Genomic DNA, 23,870 nt, shown 5'->3' with positions numbered 1-23,870 from the left:
ATTGTGTTATTTGGTTGTCCATTGTATTTTTAATTGAGTTTTTCTATGCAATGTGTTATAGATTTTGGTCATTGTGTTTTTCAGTTGATACTCATATTAAAGATAAAATTAAAACAAAGATTACATCATAGTGTCTTTTTGTTCGTCATTGTGTCTTAGCTCAACATTTGTCTTTCTACTTATCATTGTGTCTTAGTCATTGTGTTCAACATTCACTTAAGTTGAGAAATTAGTATTATGTTCATTGTGTATTACGTTCAAGTTATTGTGCAATATGTAGATTTCATAGTGTTTTATGTTGGGAAAATTACCAAAATAGGCATGTTTGACCAAGAATTTATTAAAATAGACATGCCTATTTTAGCCTACATCTCTCCAATCATTGTTTTTTAGACCAATAAACAGCTGACACGTCATCGAAGCAGCCGCCTTAGCCGCCACTTTATAGGCACGAAATTGTATGAAAAGTAAACGGGTCCCACCTTTAGCCAATAAAAATTCGACACGTGTCAAAGGCGGCTAAACTTAGCCTACATCTATGGATATTTAGCCGGCATCTCTGACTCTTAGCCGGCTTCGGGATACCTGTCTATTTACTTAGCCGGCTCCAAATATTCCTTCTTAACCGACTCCAACTCGGCTTGTAGGCTAAGGCTTCATTTAGCCGCCTTCTTTTTTTCATTTAGCCGTCTAATTTTAGCCGCCAAAATTAAATATTTTACCAACTTTACCAACTTTATTAAATATTTAGCCGGCTTCACTTAGCCGTCTTCTTAGCCGGTGTAAATTTAGCCCCCAAAATTAAATATTTTCCTACCTTACCAAGTCTATTAAATATTTAGCCGGCTTCACTTAGCCGTCTTCTTAGCCGTTGTAATTTTAGCTGCCAAAATTGAATATTTTACCAACTTTACCAACTCCATACCAAATTCGCCCGATGTTAGTCAAACTGAAAGTTTATTTTGGGGCTTTGTTGGTCAACCTTCGCTACTGGAGGAGGTCTGGACGGGAAGAAAAACTTTTTGGGTTTAATAGTTCTGGCAAATATGTGCAGCCCAACCACACTGTTCAGGCGGAAAATTTGGGGGTATTTGCTTGTATGTTAATGAAACATTTATGTTTTGAAAAACAACTTAATTTTGAAGAAGATTTTAAGGAGAAAATGCTTAAATACCGAAGGTTTATGGCAGAAACAATTTACATTTGGCATTGTCGGCCGACCATCGAGTAAATTGTAATCGTTATTTAATATGCTTTGTTATTATTATGTTTCTTAATTTTTATTATTAATGAATATTTCCGTGTATTACTTTTTTGTTAGTATCTACATACATAAAAATAATTTTAATAAGTTAATTTATTCATAAAAAAAGCCCGGCTAAGTAAAGCATACAATCTGATCTAAGTAAACGACGACGTTAACAAACATATTTTTTTTTTAAAATGAGGATCTTTTGATAAGAAGGTAAAAAAGTTTGGTAGGATGAAGATGGTTTTATAAGATGGAGTGGAGATGGTTGTATAGTTTTATAAAAATGGTTGGTGAAAAATTAAATTTGGGTAGGTAAATGTATTTATTTCTAATGGCTAAGAAAAAAAATTGACGGCTAAGCGAAACCGGCTAAATAATTAATTGAGTGGGTAAAAATATTTAATTTTGGGGGCTAAATTTACACCGGCTAAGTAAAGCCGGCTAAATATTTAATAGAGTTGGTAAAGTTGGTAAAATATTTAATTTTGTCGGCTAAAATTAGACGGCTAAATGAAAAAAAGAAGGCGGCTAAGTGAAGCCATAGCCTACAAGCCGAGTTGGAGCCGGCTAAGAAGGAATATTTGGAGCCGGCTAAGTAAATAGACACGTATCCCGAAGCCGGCTAAGAGTCAGAGATGCCGGCTAAATAACCATAGATGTAGGCTAAGTTTAGCCGTCTTTGACACGTGTCGAATTTTTATTGGCTAAAGATGGGTTCCGTTTACTTTTCATACAATTCTGTGCCCATAAAGTGGCGGCTAAGGCTTGGCCGCCTTAGCCGGCTTCGATGATGTGTTAGTTGTTTATTGGTCTAAAAACCAATGATTGGAGAGATGTAGGCTAAAATAGACATGTCTATTTTGGTAAATTCTTGATCAAACATGCCTATATTGGTAATTTTCCCGTTTTATATTTCAGGCCATTGTGCTATATGTGTATTTATCATTGTGTCTTACATTTAAGGTGTAACATCCTAAAATTTATAATGTTGAATAAAGAAAGTTGCGTTAGTGATTTCACGTTTTAGTTATTTAATGTCGAGTAAGGAACGGGTCATGGGCTTAGATTACGTAAGATGAGTTAAATGAGAATGGGCCTTGGGTCCGTGGGCTCGAGATATAAATACCCATCCCAAGCCCGAGATTCCATTTTATTTCCGTCTTTCACTCCCACACCCAAACGCTCTCAATTCTAGAGAGAGAAACTAGAGAGAGAAAGTTCTCAAATCACAAATCCGAGTCCGCAATCTTGTTCCTAATCGTTCTTGGTAAGTCCCTCCCGAAAATCATCCGTTTTCATAACCATTTTCGGCCTCAAATCGAGCAAAAACTCCCATTGAGTTTCGGGTCAAAAACCGTCTCGATTTGGTGTCAAAATGCAGGTCTTTGTGTTTAAAATCACTAGGAATTGATAGCCCTTTCAATCCCGAACATTTCCATGTCAAAAACTTCGTTTTTGGGTCGAAAATCTGGAAAATCTGGAAAACCCGTAGGTTTCTCCGTCGCCCAGCTTGAAGGCGTCGAATCAGACTTATTCGATCGAATGAGTCAACCGAATCAGTCCATTCGATCGAATAGGGAAGTAACCGAATGGTCTCCATCTTATTCGACCGAATGAGTTTCATATCCGACCGAACGAGTTCCTATTCGATCGAACAAGTGCCATGTCCGACCGAACGAGTTTTCCCAACTGGTTCGATCGAGTGTGTGTCTAGTTCGATCGAGTGTGCCTTGATTCGATCGAATATGTCCCTATTCGACCGAATCAAGCCAGAACCAAGCTGTTTCCAAGTTCGCCTAAGGTTTAACTTCGCCTGAAGTGAAGTTCGTTTATAAAGATAGAAATACAAAACGAGTAGTAGTAGTTAATTGATATGTGTAAATATTATACAGTTAGCCGAGCCCAGTTAAGGAAAGGAATTACGATCAACGGCGAGCGTAACAGGATTCAGGTGAGTTTCTAGCCCCATTTATGTGTTATGTTTTCGGGGCTGTGTGCATACTCAATATGTTTGTTAATACACTTATCCTAAGAGATAAGTGTATGCCTTATGTGGATAATGTGAAATGTATGAATGATTGCTTGATGGTACGTGAACGATCTTCGGATATTGCACGTACTGTCAGGTTGTAACGCTAAGTTAAGGTAAGTATGATATGTATGCTATGTGTATGAATGTGATAAAGATAATAAAAGAAAGAAAGGATAACGTATGGTTGTATGGTAACGAAGAGGGAATCGAACCCTACTAATATTCGAGGAAAGAGGGTACCGAGCCCTAATAATACTCGAGGAAGGAGGGTACCGAGCCCTAATAATACTCGAGGAAGGAGGGTACCGAGCCCTAATAATACTCGAGGAAGGAGGGTACCGAGCCCTAATAATACTCGAGGAAGGAGGGTACCGAGCCCTAATAATACTCGCGGAAGGAGGGTACCGAGCCCTAATAATACTCGAGGAATGTAGGGCGTAATGCTCTTTATAACGTAAGATATGAAAGTATGAAAGTATGAATGAAAGTAAGAAAGTATGAATGTATGAATGAAAGTAATAAAGTAAGAAAGTATGAAAGTATGAATAATACGTTATGTGAATGGTATGATTATATGATTATCTAGAACTCACTCAGCGTAGCTGACTTTTAGTATGCACGCAGGTGAGTAGGATGAGACAGCTGGCTTGAGTGGAGGACACATGGCAGAAGACTAATCCTGGCATCTGAAGATCTGACATGTTTTATAAGTTATGTTTTGATTTTGAAAAACAAGAGGAATGTTTTAAGTCATGATTATGAATTGATATGTAATGTTTTATGAAAGTTTTATATTCCGCGTAAATGTTTTAATTAACTCTGATATAAAGAACTGTGTTTATGAGTAAATCCAACACGAAAGTAGGGTTACCGGTAACGGGGCTTTACAAGTTGGTATCAGAGCAAAGTTCGAGAGATTTAAGCATCCTACATGCTTAGACTCGAACAGAGAATGAGATTTAAGTAAGAAAAGAAAGAAGATGCCAGTTCAAGAATGCCATGTGTCGCTCAAGCAAGATCAGTAAAGGTAAATTGTATGATTAAATGATATGTGTTAATGAGAAAGTAAAGATATGTGAACGGCAGGGATAGGAATAATTGATTGTTTAATTTGACAAACTGCTTAAGTAGAACCAGCACAAATAGACTCATAAAGGGAAGTGTATAGGACACGGAAAGTAACGTGATCAGCTAATCACAACTGGCCACTGTTATTACCTGTTAGCCTTACTATCCTTGTACTAGATAGTTCCTTGAGTGATGATGTTTGTGTTTTCCCTTTTAGATTACGATGGCTGGAGTTGGTAACATTGCTGGAGCTGGAGGTCGTGCAGGACGACGCGGCAGGCCTCGTCGTATCCAGCAACCTTCGGTTGAGACAGCTTCCAACACCAGGGAGGAGGGTAGTGCAGCTGGAGGAGGTCCGATCAACAACGAAGAAGTTCAACTTAGCCCCGCAGTTCAAGCAGCCATCGTTCAGGCTGTAGTTGCTGCTGTAAAGAATATTACTCCGGGAGGCCCTGCTGGAAGCCGTGAAAGGACTGTGGACGGGGCCGGTGGTAATAGTAGGAATGGTGATGAGGGGGAGAAGGGTGAATCAAGCGAGGTAAGGTCTGCGAAAGATGATGATAGGAAGAGGGGCCGAGGCGGTTGCAACTATAAGTCCTTCAAAGGTTGCGACCCGCCTAAGCTGACTGGTTTGGGAGACGCAATCGCTACTCTCCAATGGATAACCGCTATGGACAAGGTTATCCGCATTAGCGAATGCCGTCCCGACCAAGCTGTGGGTTATGCTACTCAGTCATTCGTAGATGAGGCTATGTATTGGTGGGAGAGTGTGGAGCAGAGGAAGACCCGTGAAGAGATCAAAGAGATGAGGTGGGAAGATTTGAAAGAGTTGGTAATGAAGAAGTTCTGTGCAGATGCCGAGGTTGAAAGAACGGAGATGAAGTTCCAGAATTTAAAAGCCGGTATGATGACGCATCGTGAGTATACCACGGAGTTCAACCGACTGTCTAGGTTGGTACCTGACATGGTTGACACTGAGGTCAAGAGAATTAAATGTTATGTGAGGGGATTGCCACAAAAGGTCCGCATGTTAGTCAGGGCGATTCAACCTGCTACTTTTGATTCGGCTGTTGGACTCGCGGAAATGGTCTATGCTGACTCGGCCGCGGGTGATATGGTGGAAAGGGACGAAGAGAAAGAGAAGAAAGGGGTCGCTCCTGCTAAACGACCCGGTACCCAGATGTGGAACCCTAAGAACAAACAGCCGAGAGTTTGGGAGAACAGGTCGTGCAAGACTTGTGGCAAGGCACACCGTGGTGAGTGTAGATGGGGAAAGGGTTCGGATACATGTCATAAGTGTGGAAAGATACATGCCGGAGAATGTAAATTTGGGTCGAATGTTTGCTACAAGTGTGGGAAGGCAGGTCATTATGCTCATGAGTGCAGTTCTAAGCCTGCATGCTACAAGTGTGGTAAGACAGGTCATTTTTCTAGGGAATGTACCGAAAGTGAAGCTGGAGGTAGTAGAAGGAAGGATGCCGATCAAGCTAGGCCAAGAACTAGAGCCTACATGCTGACCCAAGAACAAGCCAAGCAGATTCCTGATGTTGTGACCGGTACGTTCCTAGTAAACGGCATTTCTGCTTTAGTATTATTTGATTCTGGTGCGAATAGAAGTTTTGTAGCTACGACGTTTAGTAAACTAGCTAAAATGAAAGGCTGCCGAGTGTCCGAAACTTTTGTAGTAGAAACCGCTAGTGACACTTCGGTTAAAATAACGAAGATGGTAAAGAACTGTAAGATAGAATTGGAAGGACATGAATTCCCGGTTACCTTGTACGTTATGACCTTGGGAGGGTTCGATGTGGTTTTGGGTATGGATTGGTTGTCTGAGTTTGAGGCTCAGATAGCGTGTAAAAGTAAGATGATAAGGTTAAAGTCATTGGATGGTAGTGCGGTGACGGTTTATGGTGATAAGGAGAGTTATGGGCTTAATGTCATTTCGATGATAAAAGCCGAGGGTTTGTTAAGGCGAGGGTGCGGTGCCTACCTGGCGTATGTTGTCAACGCTACGGCCGAGACGAAAGAAATGAAAGATGTTCCTATTGTGCGCGACTACCCAGAAGTATTCCCTGAGGATCTTCCGGGGTTGCCACCTGAGCGAGAGATAGAATTTCAGATAGATCTAGTACCAGGAGCCCAGCCCGTCGCGAAAGCACCTTACCGTCTAGCACCGTCCGAGATGAAGGAATTGATGTCCCAACTGCAAGAACTCCTCGACAAGGGTTTTATCAGACCGAGTGTTTCTCCGTGGGGCGCACCGGTTTTGTTTGTGAAAAAGAAGGATGGAAGTATGAGAATGTGCATAGACTATCGTGAGTTGAATAAGCTTACGGTAAAGAACAGATATCCTTTGCCTAGGATTGACGATCTGTTTGACCAACTGCAAGGTTCGAGTTGGTTCTCACGAATAGATCTCAGATCAGGCTATCATCAGCTGAAGGTGAAAGAGGCAGACATCCCTAAGACAGCGTTCCGGACGCGGTATGGACACTACGAGTTTCTCGTAATGTCATTCGGTCTAACCAATGCTCCTGCAGCATTTATGGACATGATGAATAGGGTGTGTCGGCCGATGTTGGATAAGTCGGTTATCGTCTTCATTGACGATATATTGATTTATTCAAAGAACGAGTCTGACCATGCTGAGCATCTGAGAGAGGTATTGGAAGTACTAAAGAAAGAGAAGTTGTACGCCAAGTTTTCGAAGTGCGCGTTCTGGTTAAGAGAAGTGCAATTTTTAGGTCATGTGGTTAATCCAGAGGGGATAACCGTGGACCCAGCTAAGATTGAAGCAATAACGAATTGGAAGACTCCGCAAAATCCGACTGATATACGAAGCTTCCTAGGGTTAGCTGGCTACTATAGGAGATTCATCGAAGGTTTCTCCAAGATAGCCGCACCGCTGACCGGTATGACCCGAAAGTCGATAGTATTCAGCTGGGGAAAGTTTCAAGAAGAAGCCTTTGAAGAATTAAAGAAGAGACTCACGCAAGCTCCAATCCTTGCTCTACCCGATGGTGACGAGGATTTCGTCGTTTGTGCTGATGCCTCGCATCAAGGGTTAGGTTGCGTGTTGATGCAACGAGGAAAGGTGATAGCCTACGCGTCTAGACAGTTGAAGGTCCATGAGAGTACTTATCCGACGCATGATTTGGAGTTAGCAGCTGTAGTGCATGCTCTTAAGATATGGAGGCATTATCTGTACGGTACTAAGTGCACTATCTATACAGATCACAAGAGTTTAAAGTACTTCTTCGAGCAGAAAGAATTGAACATGAGGCAGAGAAGATGGTTAGAGTTGATAAAGGATTACGACTGCGAGATTAAGTATTACCCCGGTAAAGCTAACGTGGTCGCTGATGCGTTAAGTCGTAAGAATGAGGAAGTCCTTGCAACAGTGAAGTCATACAAGTTGATCATGAACCCAAGTCTTTTTGAGGAAATCATCAAGGTGCAGTCAGAAGTGTTAATAGATGAAGGGTTAGTAAAGAAAGAAAGGATCTATGGCCAGCAAGATGAGTTGATGGAAAACACTCATGGAGTTAAGACTAGGTTCGACCGTATGTGGATCCCACGCCATGGTGATCTTAGAAGTCGAATCTTAGATGAAGCTCATAAGTCAAGGTACTCAATCCATCCAGGAGCTACAAAGATGTACCAAGACTTGAAAAGAGATTACTGGTGGCCAGGAATGAAGAACGATGTAGTGGATTATGTTGGTAAGTGCTTAACTTGCTTACAAGTCAAAGCCGAACACCAAAAGCCTTATGGGAAGATGCAACCGCTAGAGATACCTGAGTGGAAATGGGAACACATCACCATGGATTTCATAACTAAGCTACCTCGTACAGCTAAGCAACATGATACCATCTGGGTGATTGTGGACCGTTTGACCAAGAGTGCTCACTTTCTGCCCATACGAGAGGCCATCTCGTCAGAAACGTTAGCAAGCTTGTTCATCAAGGAAGTGGTAACCAAGCATGGAGTACCGTTATCGATCGTGTCTGATAGGGATACACGGTTTACTTCGAGGTTCTGGAAGAAATTTCATGAAGCTATGGGGACGAGGTTGAACATCAGTACGGCGTATCATCCTCAAACCGATGGACAGTCTGAAAGGACGATCCAAACCCTTGAGGATATGCTACGTGCTTGCGTTTTAGATTTTGGTGGAAGTTGGGATGATCATCTGCATCTGGCAGAGTTCTCCTATAACAACAGTTACCATTCGAGTATTGGTATGCCACCGTTTGAGATGCTGTACGGTAGACGATGTAGAACCCCGGTGTGTTGGGGTGAGATTGGTCAGAAAGAAATGGGAAGTATAGAAGTGGTTCAAGAAACGTCTTCAAAGTTCGAACAGATCAAAGCAAGAATGAAAGCCGCTCAAGACAGACAAAAGTCTTATGCAGATAAGCGGCGACGACCAATTGAGTTTAACGTTGGTGACAATGTGATGCTTAAGGTCTCGCCTTGGAAGGGGATTATCCGTTTTAGGAAAAGAGGAAAGTTGAGTCCGAGGTACATCGGACCGTTCAAGATTGTAAAACGTGTGGGTGAAGTAGCTTACAAACTGGATTTACCCGATGAGTTAGAAGGAATTCATTCAACCTTCCATGTTTCTCATCTGAGGAAGTGTCTAGCTGATGACACGTCTCACGTGCCATTAATGGACATCGAGGTTGATGAACAATTGAACTACATCGAGCAACCGATAAAGATCGTTGATCGCAAGGAGAAGCAGCTTCGTCACAAGATTATACCTTTGGTAAAAGTGATATGGAAACACCGCAAGGGATCAGATGCTACTTGGGAAGTCGAGGATGAGATGCGCAAGTTTTACCCTAGTTTGTTTATGTAATAGTTAGGTTTCGGGGACGAAACCTCTTTAAGGGAGGAAGACTTGTAACATCCTAAAATTTATAATGTTGAATAAAGAAAGTTGCGTTAGTGATTTCACGTTTTAGTTATTTAATGTCGAGTAAGGAACGGGTCATGGGCTTAGATTACGTAAGATGAGTTAAATGAGAATGGGCCTTGGGTCCGTGGGCTCGAGATATAAATACCCATCCCAAGCCCGAGATTCCATTTTATTTCCGTCTTTCACTCCCACACCCAAACGCTCTCAATTCTAGAGAGAGAAACTAGAGAGAGAAAGTTCTCAAATCACAAATCCGAGTCCGCAATCTTGTTCCTAATCGTTCTTGGTAAGTCCATCCCGAAAATCATCCGTTTTCATAACCATTTTCGGCCTCAAATCGAGCAAAAACTCCCATTGAGTTTCGGGTCAAAAACCGTCTCGATTTGGTGTCAAAATGCAGGTCTTTGTGTTTAAAATCACTAGGAATTGATAGCCCTTTCAATCCCGAACATTTCCATGTCAAAAACTTCGTTTTTGGGTCGAAAATCTGGAAAATCTGGAAAACCCGTAGGTTTCTCCGTCGCCCAGCTTGAAGGCGTCGAATCAGACTTATTCGATCGAATGAGTCAACCGAATCAGTCCATTCGATCGAATAGGGAAGTAACCGAATGGTCTCCATCTTATTCGACCGAATGAGTTTCATATCCGACCGAACGAGTTCCTATTCGATCGAACAAGTGCCATGTCCGACCGAACGAGTTTTCCCAACTGGTTCGATCGAGTGTGTGTCTAGTTCGATCGAGTGTGCCTTGATTCGATCGAATATGTCCCTATTCGACCGAATCAAGCCAGAACCAAGTTGTTTCCAAGTTCGCCTAAGGTTTAACTTCGCCTGAAGTGAAGTTCGTTTATAAAGATAGAAATACAAAACGAGTAGTAGTAGTTAATTGATATGTGTAAATATTATACAGTTAGCCGAGCCCAGTTAAGGAAAGGAATTACGATCAACGGCGAGCGTAACAGGATTCAGGTGAGTTTCTAGCCCCATTTATGTGTTATGTTTTCGGGGCTGTGTGCATACTCAATATGTTTGTTAATACACTTATCCTAAGAGATAAGTGTATGCCTTATGTGGATAATGTGAAATGTATGAATGATTGCTTGATGGTACGTGAACGATCTTCGGATATTGCACGTACTGTCAGGTTGTAACGCTAAGTTAAGGTAAGTATGATATGTATGCTATGTGTATGAATGTGATAAAGATAATAAAAGAAAGAAAGGATAACGTATGGTTGTATGGTAACGAAGAGGGAATCGAACCCTACTAATATTCGAGGAAAGAGGGTACCGAGCCCTAATAATACTCGAGGAAGGAGGGTACCGAGCCCTAATAATACTCGAGGAAGGAGGGTACCGAGCCCTAATAATACTCGAGGAAGGAGGGTACCGAGCCCTAATAATACTCGCGGAAGGAGGGTACCGAGCCCTAATAATACTCGAGGAATGTAGGGCGTAATGCTCTTTATAACGTAAGATATGAAAGTATGAAAGTATGAATGAAAGTAAGAAAGTATGAATGTATGAATGAAAGTAATAAAGTAAGAAAGTATGAAAGTATGAATAATACGTTATGTGAATGGTATGATTATATGATTATCTAGAACTCACTCAGCGTAGCTGACTTTTAGTATGCACGCAGGTGAGTAGGATGAGACAGCTGGCTTGAGTGGAGGACACATGGCAGAAGACTAATCCTGGCATCTGAAGATCTGACATGTTTTATAAGTTATGTTTTGATTTTGAAAAACAAGAGGAATGTTTTAAGTCATGATTATGAATTGATATGTAATGTTTTATGAAAGTTTTATATTCCGCGTAAATGTTTTAATTAACTCTGATATAAAGAACTGTGTTTATGAGTAAATCCAACACGAAAGTAGGGTTACCGGTAACGGGGCCTTACATAAGGCCATTGTGTTATACGCATTCATTATTGTTTTTTACATTTTAAGTTATTGTGTAATATGTATCATCATTGTGTGTTATGTATTAGATAATTTGTTGGCATTTTTCATTAAATATACATATTATTTCCCAACGGTGTTACTAGTATTTAAAAAAAACACGATGATCAGTTGAAAGACACAATGTCGAAAAAAACAAATTGACAAAAAAAAGACACAATAGTAAGCAAAAAGACACATTGACGTATTTTTTTTTCTAGTTTTATATAACAAAATCATACTCATATTAAAGATAAAAAAACGCTTGTTATTATGGTGAATTTTATTTTTAAAAAAATATCATATAAAAAGGTCATAGACGTTAAAAATGATGAGGAATTAATTAACATGTGACTTGCACGCGGAGAGAGAAAATGTGTTCTATTAATTTTATACCATTTTTCCTTTGGTACTTACTTGACACATGTCAACTAATTATGGTTTATCACAGTTCTCATTTTTGTTGGTATTTGCAGAATAACTCAATCTATTTTAACAGTATATATCTAAAATTTATATCTATATTTATATTATATATGAAACATGAGTGAGAAACCTCTTAATTTAAAAGGTATCAAACTTGTTGTTTTAATTACAAACAATAATGCATAAAATTAAAATAATTTTGCCTTTTATCAAATTCATGTACGGTTGATTTTAATCTATTAATAAATAATTACAAGTTTGGTCATTTAACTTTAATAACATTTTGTTAATTTATAGAATAGTTACATATATACACCTTATTATAAACCGACTACCCCACGACGTTTAAACGTTTATTTATTTTTCACACGTTAATATATTTTTAAAAACTTTATAGTACTAGGGGTGTACACGGAACGGACGAAAGCATGTCCGTGTCCGTCCGTTAAGCTTTTGACGGACAAACGGACTGTTCACGAACACTCCACCGAACGAATATTAATGTCTGTGTCCGTCCATTAAGAAATTGAGTTTGTCCATGTCCGTCTGTTAATATTGTAAACGAACGTTAACGGACAATAATGGACAAACGGACACTACTGTTTATTAATGGACAAATTAACATGTGAACATTAATGGACAACGAACACAAATGGACAAATATAAATGGTTACATATTAATACCAAAAATAAATCTAAACATACACCTACAAATTTGGAATTACACTGTATAACATACACATATATTTAACGCTAAATATATTGGCATAGAGTAGATCACTATAATATATAAGAAACATCACACATGTGTAGTAATACAAAAGTGTGATTGATAACACCATAAATTCCACATATAAATTGCAATACTAGATAGATCTAAACACTAACGATACCGGACGGACATTGCCGGACGTAACTGGACACGTTACCGGACGTTCACGAACACTATCGAGCGGACTTGGCCCTTGTCCGTGTTCGTCCGTTAATCTTACCGAACAAATTTTTTTGTCCATGTCCGGTTCATTTATTAAACGGACGAACATAAACAAACTTCTTGCCGAACAAACAACTGGACGTCCGCGGACGTCCGGGTTCGCTTACAACAGTACGTTATACCATAACAGTGAGTATTTTATTCTCTTTAATTTTAGTATGGCATTGCTATATTTTTTTCATTTTAAAAATTTAATGTGTTACGTGATTACCATTAAGCACCAACAAACAAGTAGGGCGGATTCGGCAGTTCAGATCATGGGTCTAAAAGGTTATGGTTGGAATGAGTAGATACAGAAAAAGGTTAACTTGGTTTGGGTCAGGACGGGTTCAAGTCAAAAGGGGTCAGGTCTTAACGGATTTCGGGCTAGAACAATGTCAGGAGAAACGGGTTGCGGGTCAAGACGCGCTCAATGTAGCATTACATGTGCACTAACACCTAACTCTGTGTATACAATCGTTGTGTGACGTGCTTACTAAGATCGGTTAAGCTTCCAATGCCGCATTACGAGCATACTATCGTCGGGTTACGCGTGTACTGTTGTGAAGTCATATGCGGACAGCTAACAAGTATAGATAAAAATACGTCTATTGGAAATGCGTACTCGGATTTATATAATACATTATTTATTAAATATCAAAACAAACAACAATTTAATAGAAGTAATAAATTAATAGAAATTTATGTTGTGTCAAAGTCTTAACGTGTCGTATCAATTAGTGTACGTAATGTCTATAGTCTGTAGGACGCAAGACACGTTCAATCAAAGTGTTGATAGGTGGGCCATAGGAAGTAAATGATTGAGCAGTTTACGGAAAAAAGGAACCCGAAATTTAAGGAAAGCTTTATTGAAAGAGAAAAAAAGAGATCCCATAGGCCATATCTAGTCCGTGTAGTACACTCCAGTTGCATTTTCATTAAATATGATAGGAAAAACAAACATGTAATAATTGCTAAATAAATATAGTTCATTAAATATGACGGAATAAAAAATTGGGTTCTAAGTCTTACCTGTAATAAAATAGAGGGTTTAAGGTTGGACATGAGTTTTCTCTCATATGATAGGTTTTCTTCTGAAGGTGAACGAAGATAATTGGATGGGTCAGTGGCCTGTCAATGATCCAAAAAGGATCGTTATAAAAAACTATATTTACGTGTTTTTACGTTATGAGAACGCTCCAGTTGCATTTTCATCATTAACATGTACTTGCAGGGGTGTATCTAGAAGGTGTCTGTGTTACCCTCACTTTAAGTGAAATGCAAAATGTTTGTTTTTTCTTTATTTTATGTGTTCAAATACTCCTGAGCAAAAAATAAGGGCACTCTTGTGACCAAAATTTATTTTGAGATACCTTTGAATTTTACTTCTAGATTCGTCACTAAGTATTTGTTCTCGTGTGTTGTGGCGGGGATGTGGTTGCAACTGAAAGTCAGTCGGTATCGATTTGATTTGTTACAATAACAACATACGCTATAGCAATCGATGTGTGTGACATGTCTAGTTTATCATTTCTAGAATATTATAACAATAAATTTAGCATTTATAGCATTTTACCCACGCATTGAAGATAAATATGAAAACTTACGGATGTGTATTTGATCTTATTGTTTTTTTTTTCGAAGTAAAAAGTTTTGTGGTCAAAATTGAAGTTTTAAAAGTTTTGTGGTCAAATCTGAAAGAGAAAAATTATTAATGTTGCAAAGTTAAAAGTAGAAAATACGTATTGGGGTAAAAGTGAAAGTTTTTTATGGTTTTCGGACTGAAATGATATAAAAGTGAAACCACAAGAACGAAAATTGCTAAAAATAACTTTTAGACGGAAATGACGAAATGAGCAAACCACGGGAACAGAAATGACAGTTCTCTCTTAAAGTGCGCATAAAATATTGATGGCCAAAGTTGAAAAAGTAAAACGCCTTTTTATAATATATATTTTGGTTGGGAGTAAACCTTAAATCACAATACATAGATAAAAATAAATCTACTGGAAATGCATACTCGGATGTAATAATGCATTATTCATTAAAGTTTTATAAAACAAAATTACAATTTATTAAATAGTCGTAATAAATAAAAAATATGTTAGGTCAAAATTTTCCCCGTACACCAATAAGCCATGTATCTTGCCAACTGTTTCTCTTAATTTTGTCACTTTGCACCATATGTGTTGGTGATCAAAGCTCAGATCCTGTATCGTGTATACCCACGATCGATTGGCACTTATTGATCTCATGAACAATCTCATTGACCTTCTATCTTCTTGGGTAGGCAAAGACTGTTGCAGTTGGTATGGTGTGGTATGCGAAAATACCACTGGTCACGCACACGAGATTCGTCTTCGTGGACCGGACGGTGGCATTACTTTAATTACTTTATCAAAATTTTAGAGGAACCATAAGTCCATCAGTGATCAAACTGTTACAACTCATGATGAATGAGGAGTTGAAGAAATACATGACAAAAGCTTTTCATAGCGTAAAAAACATGTGTCGAACGCATGATTGTAACTTTCGGATGGGCGCATTCACATTGGGAGTCAGTCGAGTTGCGTGCTCTAATGCGTTAAGAGGATGGGAGGCTTAAATAATTTTCTTTGCTTATATTAATCTGTGTACAATCTATACTCGAAGATTCGTGTCTCGTCACATATAATAAGCAGTGTTGAAGTTTTTATATCTCTTCAATCCATTAACGGGCGTTACGTGAAGAAAAAATATGTAGTTTCTATAAATCCAAAATGTCGTTGTTCAATAAATACAGAATGGCATTTGTTCAAAGGTATTTGGATAGTTTTTCTTTTTGAATGTCAAATAAACTAAGGGTTTAGCATGTTACATGAAGAAATAATTTAAACTAACAATTTAACGTGTTACATGGAGAAATGCCACGACTCCCACCGACATAGTCACATAGCCATGATCATTGTTTCTCTTTTAAGTTCATTTCTTGCTGACATCACATATATATATATATATATATATATAGGGGATGGTTATTTTGAGAACCATGATGAGTTTTAAGAACTTTAAGAACTTAATTTTGAGCCACAAATTTAATAAAATGATATGATATATGTGGCTGAGATTAAATTTAATTATAAAATTAAGCAGGAGAGAGAATAAGTAATTTTGATAATTACACAAGTTTAAACGTTAGTTACACATGTGTAAAAAGTCGATTCGTTTTGTAAAAAAATACCGTAATTTTTTGTACATCACTTACACTTGCGTATTACACATGTGTAAAAAAATTTCGAAAAAAAAAATTGTTACGTTGAGTTCGAAAAAAGTTGTTGCATATGAAAACATTAGGTAGTAAGCTAAATTTCCCATTGTAAACACAGGCATGGTTGAGAGAGCTACTCATGGATACTTTAGTTATTGCACATATTTTTACATATTGCGCCTAAGCAACACATGAGCCCTTTCTGAAACTTTTTGCACCTTACAGATTTGACTACCTAGACTTCAACACATACACCAAAACTAAGATATATAAAGAATAACAAAACAAACGGACGCTTTAATAATGCATATATCACATGCACAACTATGAAAAGCGTAACTTTTCTTTTATTGTCTGACTTTCTTCAACACTACTATGAATGAATTAGTGATTTTTTTTGTTTAGCTAATGTGAAAGATTATCCTTAAATTTCTAGTTCCTGCAATGTGATCAGTTTATTGATGTGAAAGTCTTCTTGGTTTTCTCAGTCATCACAAGTACTTTGACTTGTTCCGAGACTCGCAGGGAAAACGACATAATTTGAGCTTTTATTACTTAATTGACATAATTAAGGTTTTTGGTTGTAGCTGTGGATGAGAATGCTAATAGCTTTCTGTCGTATTTCAAGTTTTATTTCTCGAGAGAGAATCACTTTGAATTAGTATATTATAGAGGTAGGGTACCAAAAAGACCCAAATACCCTTAAGTATTACCCGTGGGTCACTGAGGAACCTCTCATATATCACCCGCGGGACATTCGGATCACCCGCATATCATGGGAAAGGAAGAACATCCTCGTACCACGTGCGGAAGCATCCTAGCACCCTCAGAATTCATCCGCAGGACAGGACATCTGTCCGCCAAAATGATCAGAAGGCAATGCCAACGGGACAGCTGTCAACAACCAACTATACTCTAGAAGAGCGTCCACGATTGTCACGTAAAGAGTATGTGACTTGTTCACCAATGAAAAAAGGACACCTGACCAGTTTGTTATAACCGTGCACATGGCCAGGGTGCAATTCGTCCTATCATCAGGTGACGCGTGTCCAGGTTGTTATACCCTTGCACATGGGACATATAACTCAACCTATCATAAGAGGACACGCGTCCAGGTAGTTATCAAGATCTTCTAGAAGAGGACAACTGACCCAATCACCTTCCTACCTCCTTCGGCTATAAATACCTTGTCAACCTGCATGAGGTATCCATTCACATTCACTCGCTTGCATTCTGACTACACTTAGTCTACTTTACTTCAGTATTTTTTTCACTACGAACGTTACTGATTCTCATGCCGGAGGGTGGTTACAGGAAGACCCCCCACCTTGTCCTTCCTGTAACGAGACTCACGGTGTTTGTTTTGCAGGTTCCGGTCATTGGACTTTGGGAAGTTGTACTCGTACTGTGTTAGTAGTTATCGTATTTTACCATGTGGACTCACTGGATCCAGGACCCATAACAGGGGATTGGATCCGTGTTTCTTCATATATGATTGAACTTACAACTCAACTATTTCCAGTTTGATGCAGATATTGGAAATCCGCATTCACGCAATATCGTAGCTTATTATTACAGTTCACTCAAGTAATCATCTTGTCTTAACTTTTCAGATAACAGGTTAGAAGCTTGCACCAACGTGTTCAAACAAGCTAGCATATATTCGTCATTTTTCCCGTAATGAGAAAGTAATCACATTGTCTCCCTTCTATGAAACAATTCTGCTCATATATCTTACTAGCTGCCCTTGTATGGATTTGTTGTCTACATTGGAGGAACAAGAAGACTCAAAATCAAGATATTGGAAAGTTTCTGGAAAAGAGAGTATGTGCTTTTAGTTTGCCTTTCTACTTGTTGTCCTGACAAATTAAGTATTTCTGTATAAGTGAGGGTTGTTTGGAGTGAATTATGATAGTTGGATAACTCCTTTGAATGTACATATAATATGACTATGTAATCCTTTAAAATACTTGAGGGAATCTGAAGAGGATCCCTGCAAGGTGACAAACATCCCACCACCTCATTGTCATGTAGGTATAAAACACCCACATAAAGTGTGTAATAGTTTCACATGAAAAAGAAAACTGTTTGCTTATGATTGGTTAAGATAAATATTATATAAATAAGCGAACTTGATCCATGGCCAACACCCATTTTTCACACAACGAGAGAGCCCCCAACGCTCCGAAAACACCCCATACATTATGGTTGGGTGCGAGTGTTTGTCTTAGGTGGCATGGGGTGTTAGGGTGCTACTTGTGTTGTCAAAAGCCGTTTGGTCACATGCCTAGACCCATATGCGAGGCACAAGGAAAACACCTTGCTGCCATTTAGCGATGGAAAAGATTCCGGTCAGTATCTGTTAGATTTCATGAGATGTTGGCCAAATCCTGAAAATTCCAACAAAAGTTTGCAAATTCCTAACAAGCTTGTTTAAAACATATAAACTTGAATTTAAAGTTGAGTAAAATATCTTAACATCTTGTAAAGAAAACGAGAGATTAATTAAATATATCCATTAACTAATTGAATAAATTTGAAATGTATATGTTAGCTAATTACGTAATTTTTTGAAATTTACAAAAATGATCCAATAATATTGATTTTATGGTAATTATATAATGAATAAAATTTAATTTGAAAGGCATCAGTTACAAAATTGAATAAATTTTGAAATATATCCGTTAACACCCTTAAGCATTCAATTCAAATTTTGAAATGTATCTGTTAGGTAATTGAATTAATTTTTAAACGTATATGTTAAAACCATCTTCTGAAGAAAATGAGAGATTAATTAAATATATCCGTTAGCTAATTGAAAAAAAAATTGGAATGTATATGTTAGCTAATTACGTAACTTTTTGAAATATACAAAAAATGATCCAATAATATTGATTTTATGGTAATATAATGAATAAAAAATAATTTGAAATGTATCCGTTACAAAATTGAATAAATTTTGAAATGTATCCGTTAACACCCTTAAGCATTCAATTCAAATTTTGAAATGTATTCGTTAGGTAATTGAATAAAATTTAAAATGTATCCGTTAACACCCTTAAGAATTCAATTCAAATTTTGAAATGTATCCGTTACGTAATTAAATAAATTTTAAAATGTATCCGTTAACACCCTTTAAGCATAAATCTGTTATAGATACAAAGGCTTCCTTTTTAAAACCGACAGCCACTACAATCATCCCACAGCCACCACAATCACCACACTGTGGCGTAACCATCCGCCATTGTCCTCACTCAAACTATCTACCAATGCCATTCATACATTGCAAGTAAACAGAATGAAGATGAAGGGGGAAAAGATTGCTTATTGTTTGGAGGCTGTCAAATTAACCAAACAAATGGTGAAATGGATGGAGTTTGTAAAGAGCTTAGGCCCCGTATGTGGTGTACGAATTGTTCCTAGAAAGTGGTCGTCTGAGGAATTTAACGATCGCCATCTTGAGAAGCTGATCAGGAAACCAAAACTGATGGTGCAAACAGTTCACAATTTCCCTCTTGCAAATTGTGGATTCAAAGAATCAGACACAAAGCCATTGAGGAATTTGACAAATGTCCACTCAGATGTGGAAAATAAGAAACTGATGAGTAGCTTGAAGCCGAATAAATTCGGTCGCCCCACTGATTTTACTGGCACAAGACCACCAAGTGGTGAAGTGAAATTTTGGGATCCCGGAAGTTCAAACAATGGCGGTGCCCATAAACCGAAAGTCACCACCACTGTAACTGTGAGAAAACCGTTGAAGCCTTTAAATGGTGCAGACACTAATGCTAATGTTTCTTGTTCCCTTTGATTATCCAGCTACTTCAACCAGAATCTTTAAAGCGGGCAAGAATGCGTTCAAGTAAGTGATCGTAATCTAAGCTTTAAACATGTTATATGATAATACTAGCACCTATGGGCTATGCATCTTATTGTAATATTTACGAGAACTGATTGTTCTGGCAGAAGTGAAGTGTGTAGGAAGCTGTATGAGAAAATGATTACTAGATTCAGTATTGTGACCCGTGGTATCCTTGGAAAATTGTTTGTTAGAGAGCCGGCAAGTAAATGGGATGCTAGTGCGTGTGCTGTAATGTCTGAATACTCGCAAAAAATAGGTGGAAAAAGCTTCAGTTCGCGGTATGGAAGCTGGGAGAGTTGCCTCAACGGTTCTTCTTCCTCTAACTAGTCGATCGATTTATCCTCATTCATGATGAAACTTCTAAACGTTGCTGTGGATTTCAAACTTGTGTTCTTTACTTTAAGCATGAGAAAATAACTCTATGTAGTATGCAACTTTGTATGGATATTATGTGTGTGGTCCGTGCCAAAGTTTTATAAGAGAATTGAATGTTTGTATATAATTAGTATGCTGCGCGCTTACTGCTCTACTTTGCAGCGACCAAGCTCCGACACTAGTTCATTGATTAGAAATTGTTACTTACGTACACAACAATGTATGGCACATATATTAAACCAACGGGCTTGTACCTAAAGGCATATATCAAGGTGTGTAGTAAAGGTGTTTCTTCCAAAGTGGCTGAGGGTTCTAGTTCCATAGTACTAGCTAGATATTGTTGTGGATTTATTAGGAGTAGGTTCAAATTGTGTGAGAGTAAACCGTTCTAAAATAAAGAAATCTATATATATGATACGCTACCGTTAAGAAAAGAAAATGAATTAAGCTTAAATTTCTCTTAGTATGCTCATTACCAGATGTTGGAGTTCTCCGTGCATATATACTTGTTCTGGTTTGTTATAGCTAGCAAGTTGTTTTGTTAGTTTGTTGTAACCATTTTCTGTTATATAGTTTAGCTAGCGATGTATATCTGTTTACAATTTTTTGAAATTGCATCACTCAGTGACTCATTTGTTTAAGATGCAAACCTATTTATTAAGTAGACATTTCACAATATCTTCATCCTGTAGATTGTTTTTATATGAAAAATTCATACAGACTCAGATTTACATGGAGCGCGCAATTTTTTTTTTAACCAAACCAAGGGACACGAAACAAGCTTTTGAGGTCTAAAGTGACTTCTTAAATCATGACATGTATGTAATAACAACGTTGATTAACACTTTAAATTAACTATAACTAAGAAACGTATCCCCCCTACCCCCCATTCGACCCCCAACAACAACAAAAAAGACACCGAGTTCCCTTTTACGCTATGGGTTTAAGCAATATATCAATTTTTGTTGTTATTTAAAGTATTTCTTCATGCAACTTGGTATATGAAGATTGTTAGCTTCTTTTATTTGTTTCAACAGTTTTTTTTATTTGGTGATGTGATAAGACGGTAAAGGTATGAAATATGAGGTCATGGGTTCAAACGGTGGAAAAACCCAAGTGTTGTCGGTCCCGGGCATTGAGGCGGTAACTCGACACGAGTTCAGTCAGTTTCGGTTACTTTCATTATGATACCGGAGCTAAAAAAGGGGGAAATCTAAAAATTTGAGGTGGACAATGGGGTGATGTTGGTTGGTAAACTCAGGCGTTGGAGTTGGTCTTGAGCGTTGAGGTTGTGAGTCTACGGCTATACATGAATTCGGTATGTTTCTGTTATGTTCATTACGCTGCCATAGCTAAAAAATGTTAATGACCAATGAGGTGCTGCTAAGTGACCCAGTCGGGACTTAGCGACACCAAACTTGGTAATTGTTATGTGTAATAATATGATCCAATAATATTGATTTTACGATAATATAATGAATATAATTTAATTTGAAATGTATCCGTTACAAAATTGAATAAATTTTGAAATGTATCCGTTAACACCCCTAAGCATTCAATTCAAATTTTGAAATGTATCCGTTAGGTAATTGAATAAATTTTAAAATGTATCCGTTAACACCCTTAAGAATTCAATTCAAATTTTGAAATGTTTCTGTTAGGTAATTAAATAAATTTTAAAATGTATCCGTTAACACCCTTAAGCATTTGAATCCGTTATAAATACGAAGGCTTACTTTTTGAAAACCCGCAACCACTACAATCACCACACTGCGGCGTAACCATTCGCCATTGTCCTCACTCGAACTATCCACCAACGCCATCGTAACTATTCCCATCACCCCTTTGATTTTAATCTTTACTCTAAATTTGACGAATATTCATAAATATAATGCAAGTAAACAGAATGAAGATGAAGGGGAAAAAGATTGCTCACTGTTTGGAGGCTGTCAAATTAATCAAACAAATGGTGAAATGGTTGGAGTCTGTAAAGAGCTTAGGCCCCGTATGTGGTGTACCGATTGTTCCTAGAAAGCAGTCGTCTGAGGATTCTAACGATCGCCATCTCGAGAAGCTGATCAGGATACCAAAACTGATGGTGCAAACAGTTCATAATTTCCCTCTTGCAAATTGTGGAATCAAAGAATCAGACACAAAGCCATTGAGGAATTTGACAAATGTCCACTCAGATGTGGAAAAATATAAGAAACTGATGGGTAGCTTGAGGCCGAATAAATTTGGTCGATCCACTGATTTTACTGGCACAAGACCACCAAGTGGTGAAGTGAAATTTTGGGATCCCGGAAGTTCAAACAATGGTGGTGCTCATAAACCGAAAGTCACCACCGCTGTAACTGTGAGAAAACCGTTGCAGCCTTTAAATGGTGCAGACACTAATGCTAATGTGAAGATGAACTCGCGCGTTAACATTAAGGAAGGCTCATTGTATTCACAATATTTTGACCAAGACAAACTCAAAAGCAAGAAGCAACCAGAAGTCGGCAGAAACAAACCTTCATCCAGCTCGAAGCCTGCTGGAAAAGTTAAATTTTGGGACCCTCTAACAGCGGGTCATGACCAACAGCCAAAGGTCACCACCACTATTCATGTATCAAGGGGAAAGCCTTTGCAGAATTCTGAAAATGTTGTCTCAAATGGTGAGGCTAAAAGGCTAAAAGAAGGCAAGGCCCAAAAATCAGCAGTCACGACAACTACTGTATCACGAAAGGAAAACGAAAAACGTGAGAAGATCAAAGAAGCAATGAATGTCTTTGGTCAAGTCCACCCCCAACTTTTGCATGAAAACCAAATGAAGATAAACGGGAAAAGATTGGTCATTGGAAGGTTCCTTTGGAAGCAGTCAAATTAACGAAACAAAAGCTGAAATGGATGGAGCCTGTAAAGAACTTAGGCCCCATATGTGGTGTAAAAATCGGGGATAAGTTCAAATACGGGCACAGCTTAAGATGATCGGTCTTCATTGCCAACTTCAATCGGGTATTGATTATACCAGGATTGAAGGAAAAAACTTGGCAATAAGTATCGTTGACTCTCATCGGTATGCAAATGAGACCGTATCTGCTGATATGTTGATATATTGTGGTCATGGTGGTCTTAAATTCTTAGGGCCTAAATCGCTACCAGAAGATCAAGAACTTAAACGTGGTAATCCGGCGTTGAAGAACGGTATGGATGAGAGAACTGTAATCCGAGTGATTAAGAAGCTTAAATTTGATAAGAAGGAGGTGTTTGTGTATGATGGTTTGTATGTTGCGAATCATTATACACGACATAGAAATGAAGATGGCAAGACTATGTTCAAGTATCGTTTAAATAGAGTACCCGCCAGCACTTCACCAAATGCTGAATGCTAGCTGCTGATAACAGTTCTGCCATCTCTGCACCTTTCAAACACTTGAATCTGTATTTGAGTTTAGCAACCTGTCTATTTGTAACTTTTTTTTCTTATGAATACAGTTAGCATGTTTAGTTCTCTTGTTTTTAGCTAGTTATGGGCCATCTGTTGTTGAAAAATGTTAGTATTTGAAATATACAAGGTTATCATCTTTTTTGCCTCAACAATATTTAGTTATGCATTTACCTTATCATCCATTTTTAACCACCTGACTGTATTTGAGTTGTGAGTTTACCTTGACATCTAACACAAATATGGAAATTCTCTTTTATGCCGAATCAGATGTTACTAGCAACCAACCTGTGTTAATAAGCTTTTCGGGGGTACGTTGTAATTGTTGGTGACTTGGT

At 38.2% G+C, this 23,870-nt stretch overlaps 2 protein-coding genes across 2 annotated transcripts; both read left to right on the top strand.

Annotated features, from left to right (window-relative positions):
- Nucleotides 1-21,756: 21,756 nt before the first annotated feature.
- LOC143632365 (uncharacterized) lies at nt 21,757-22,974 on the top strand. The gene has a single exon (XM_077100914.1). The coding sequence runs from the start codon at nt 21,997-21,999 to the stop codon at nt 22,972-22,974; it is 978 nt and encodes a 325-aa protein (XP_076957029.1). The 5' UTR covers nt 21,757-21,996.
- Nucleotides 22,975-23,071: 97 nt separating this feature from the next.
- Nucleotides 23,072-23,479, top strand: LOC143632357 (YDG domain-containing protein At5g47150-like). Its single transcript, XM_077100903.1, has one exon. The coding sequence runs from the start codon at nt 23,072-23,074 to the stop codon at nt 23,477-23,479; it is 408 nt and encodes a 135-aa protein (XP_076957018.1).
- Nucleotides 23,480-23,870: the final 391 nt, after the last annotated feature.

Source organism: Bidens hawaiensis, unplaced genomic scaffold (assembly GCF_021521415.1).
Source record: "Bidens hawaiensis isolate Kalapana, Puna unplaced genomic scaffold, B.hawaiensis_p1.1 tig00000512_1, whole genome shotgun sequence".
Lineage (NCBI taxonomy): Eukaryota > Viridiplantae > Streptophyta > Magnoliopsida > Asterales > Asteraceae > Bidens > Bidens hawaiensis.
This window is presented reverse-complemented; position numbering and strand designations above follow the sequence as displayed.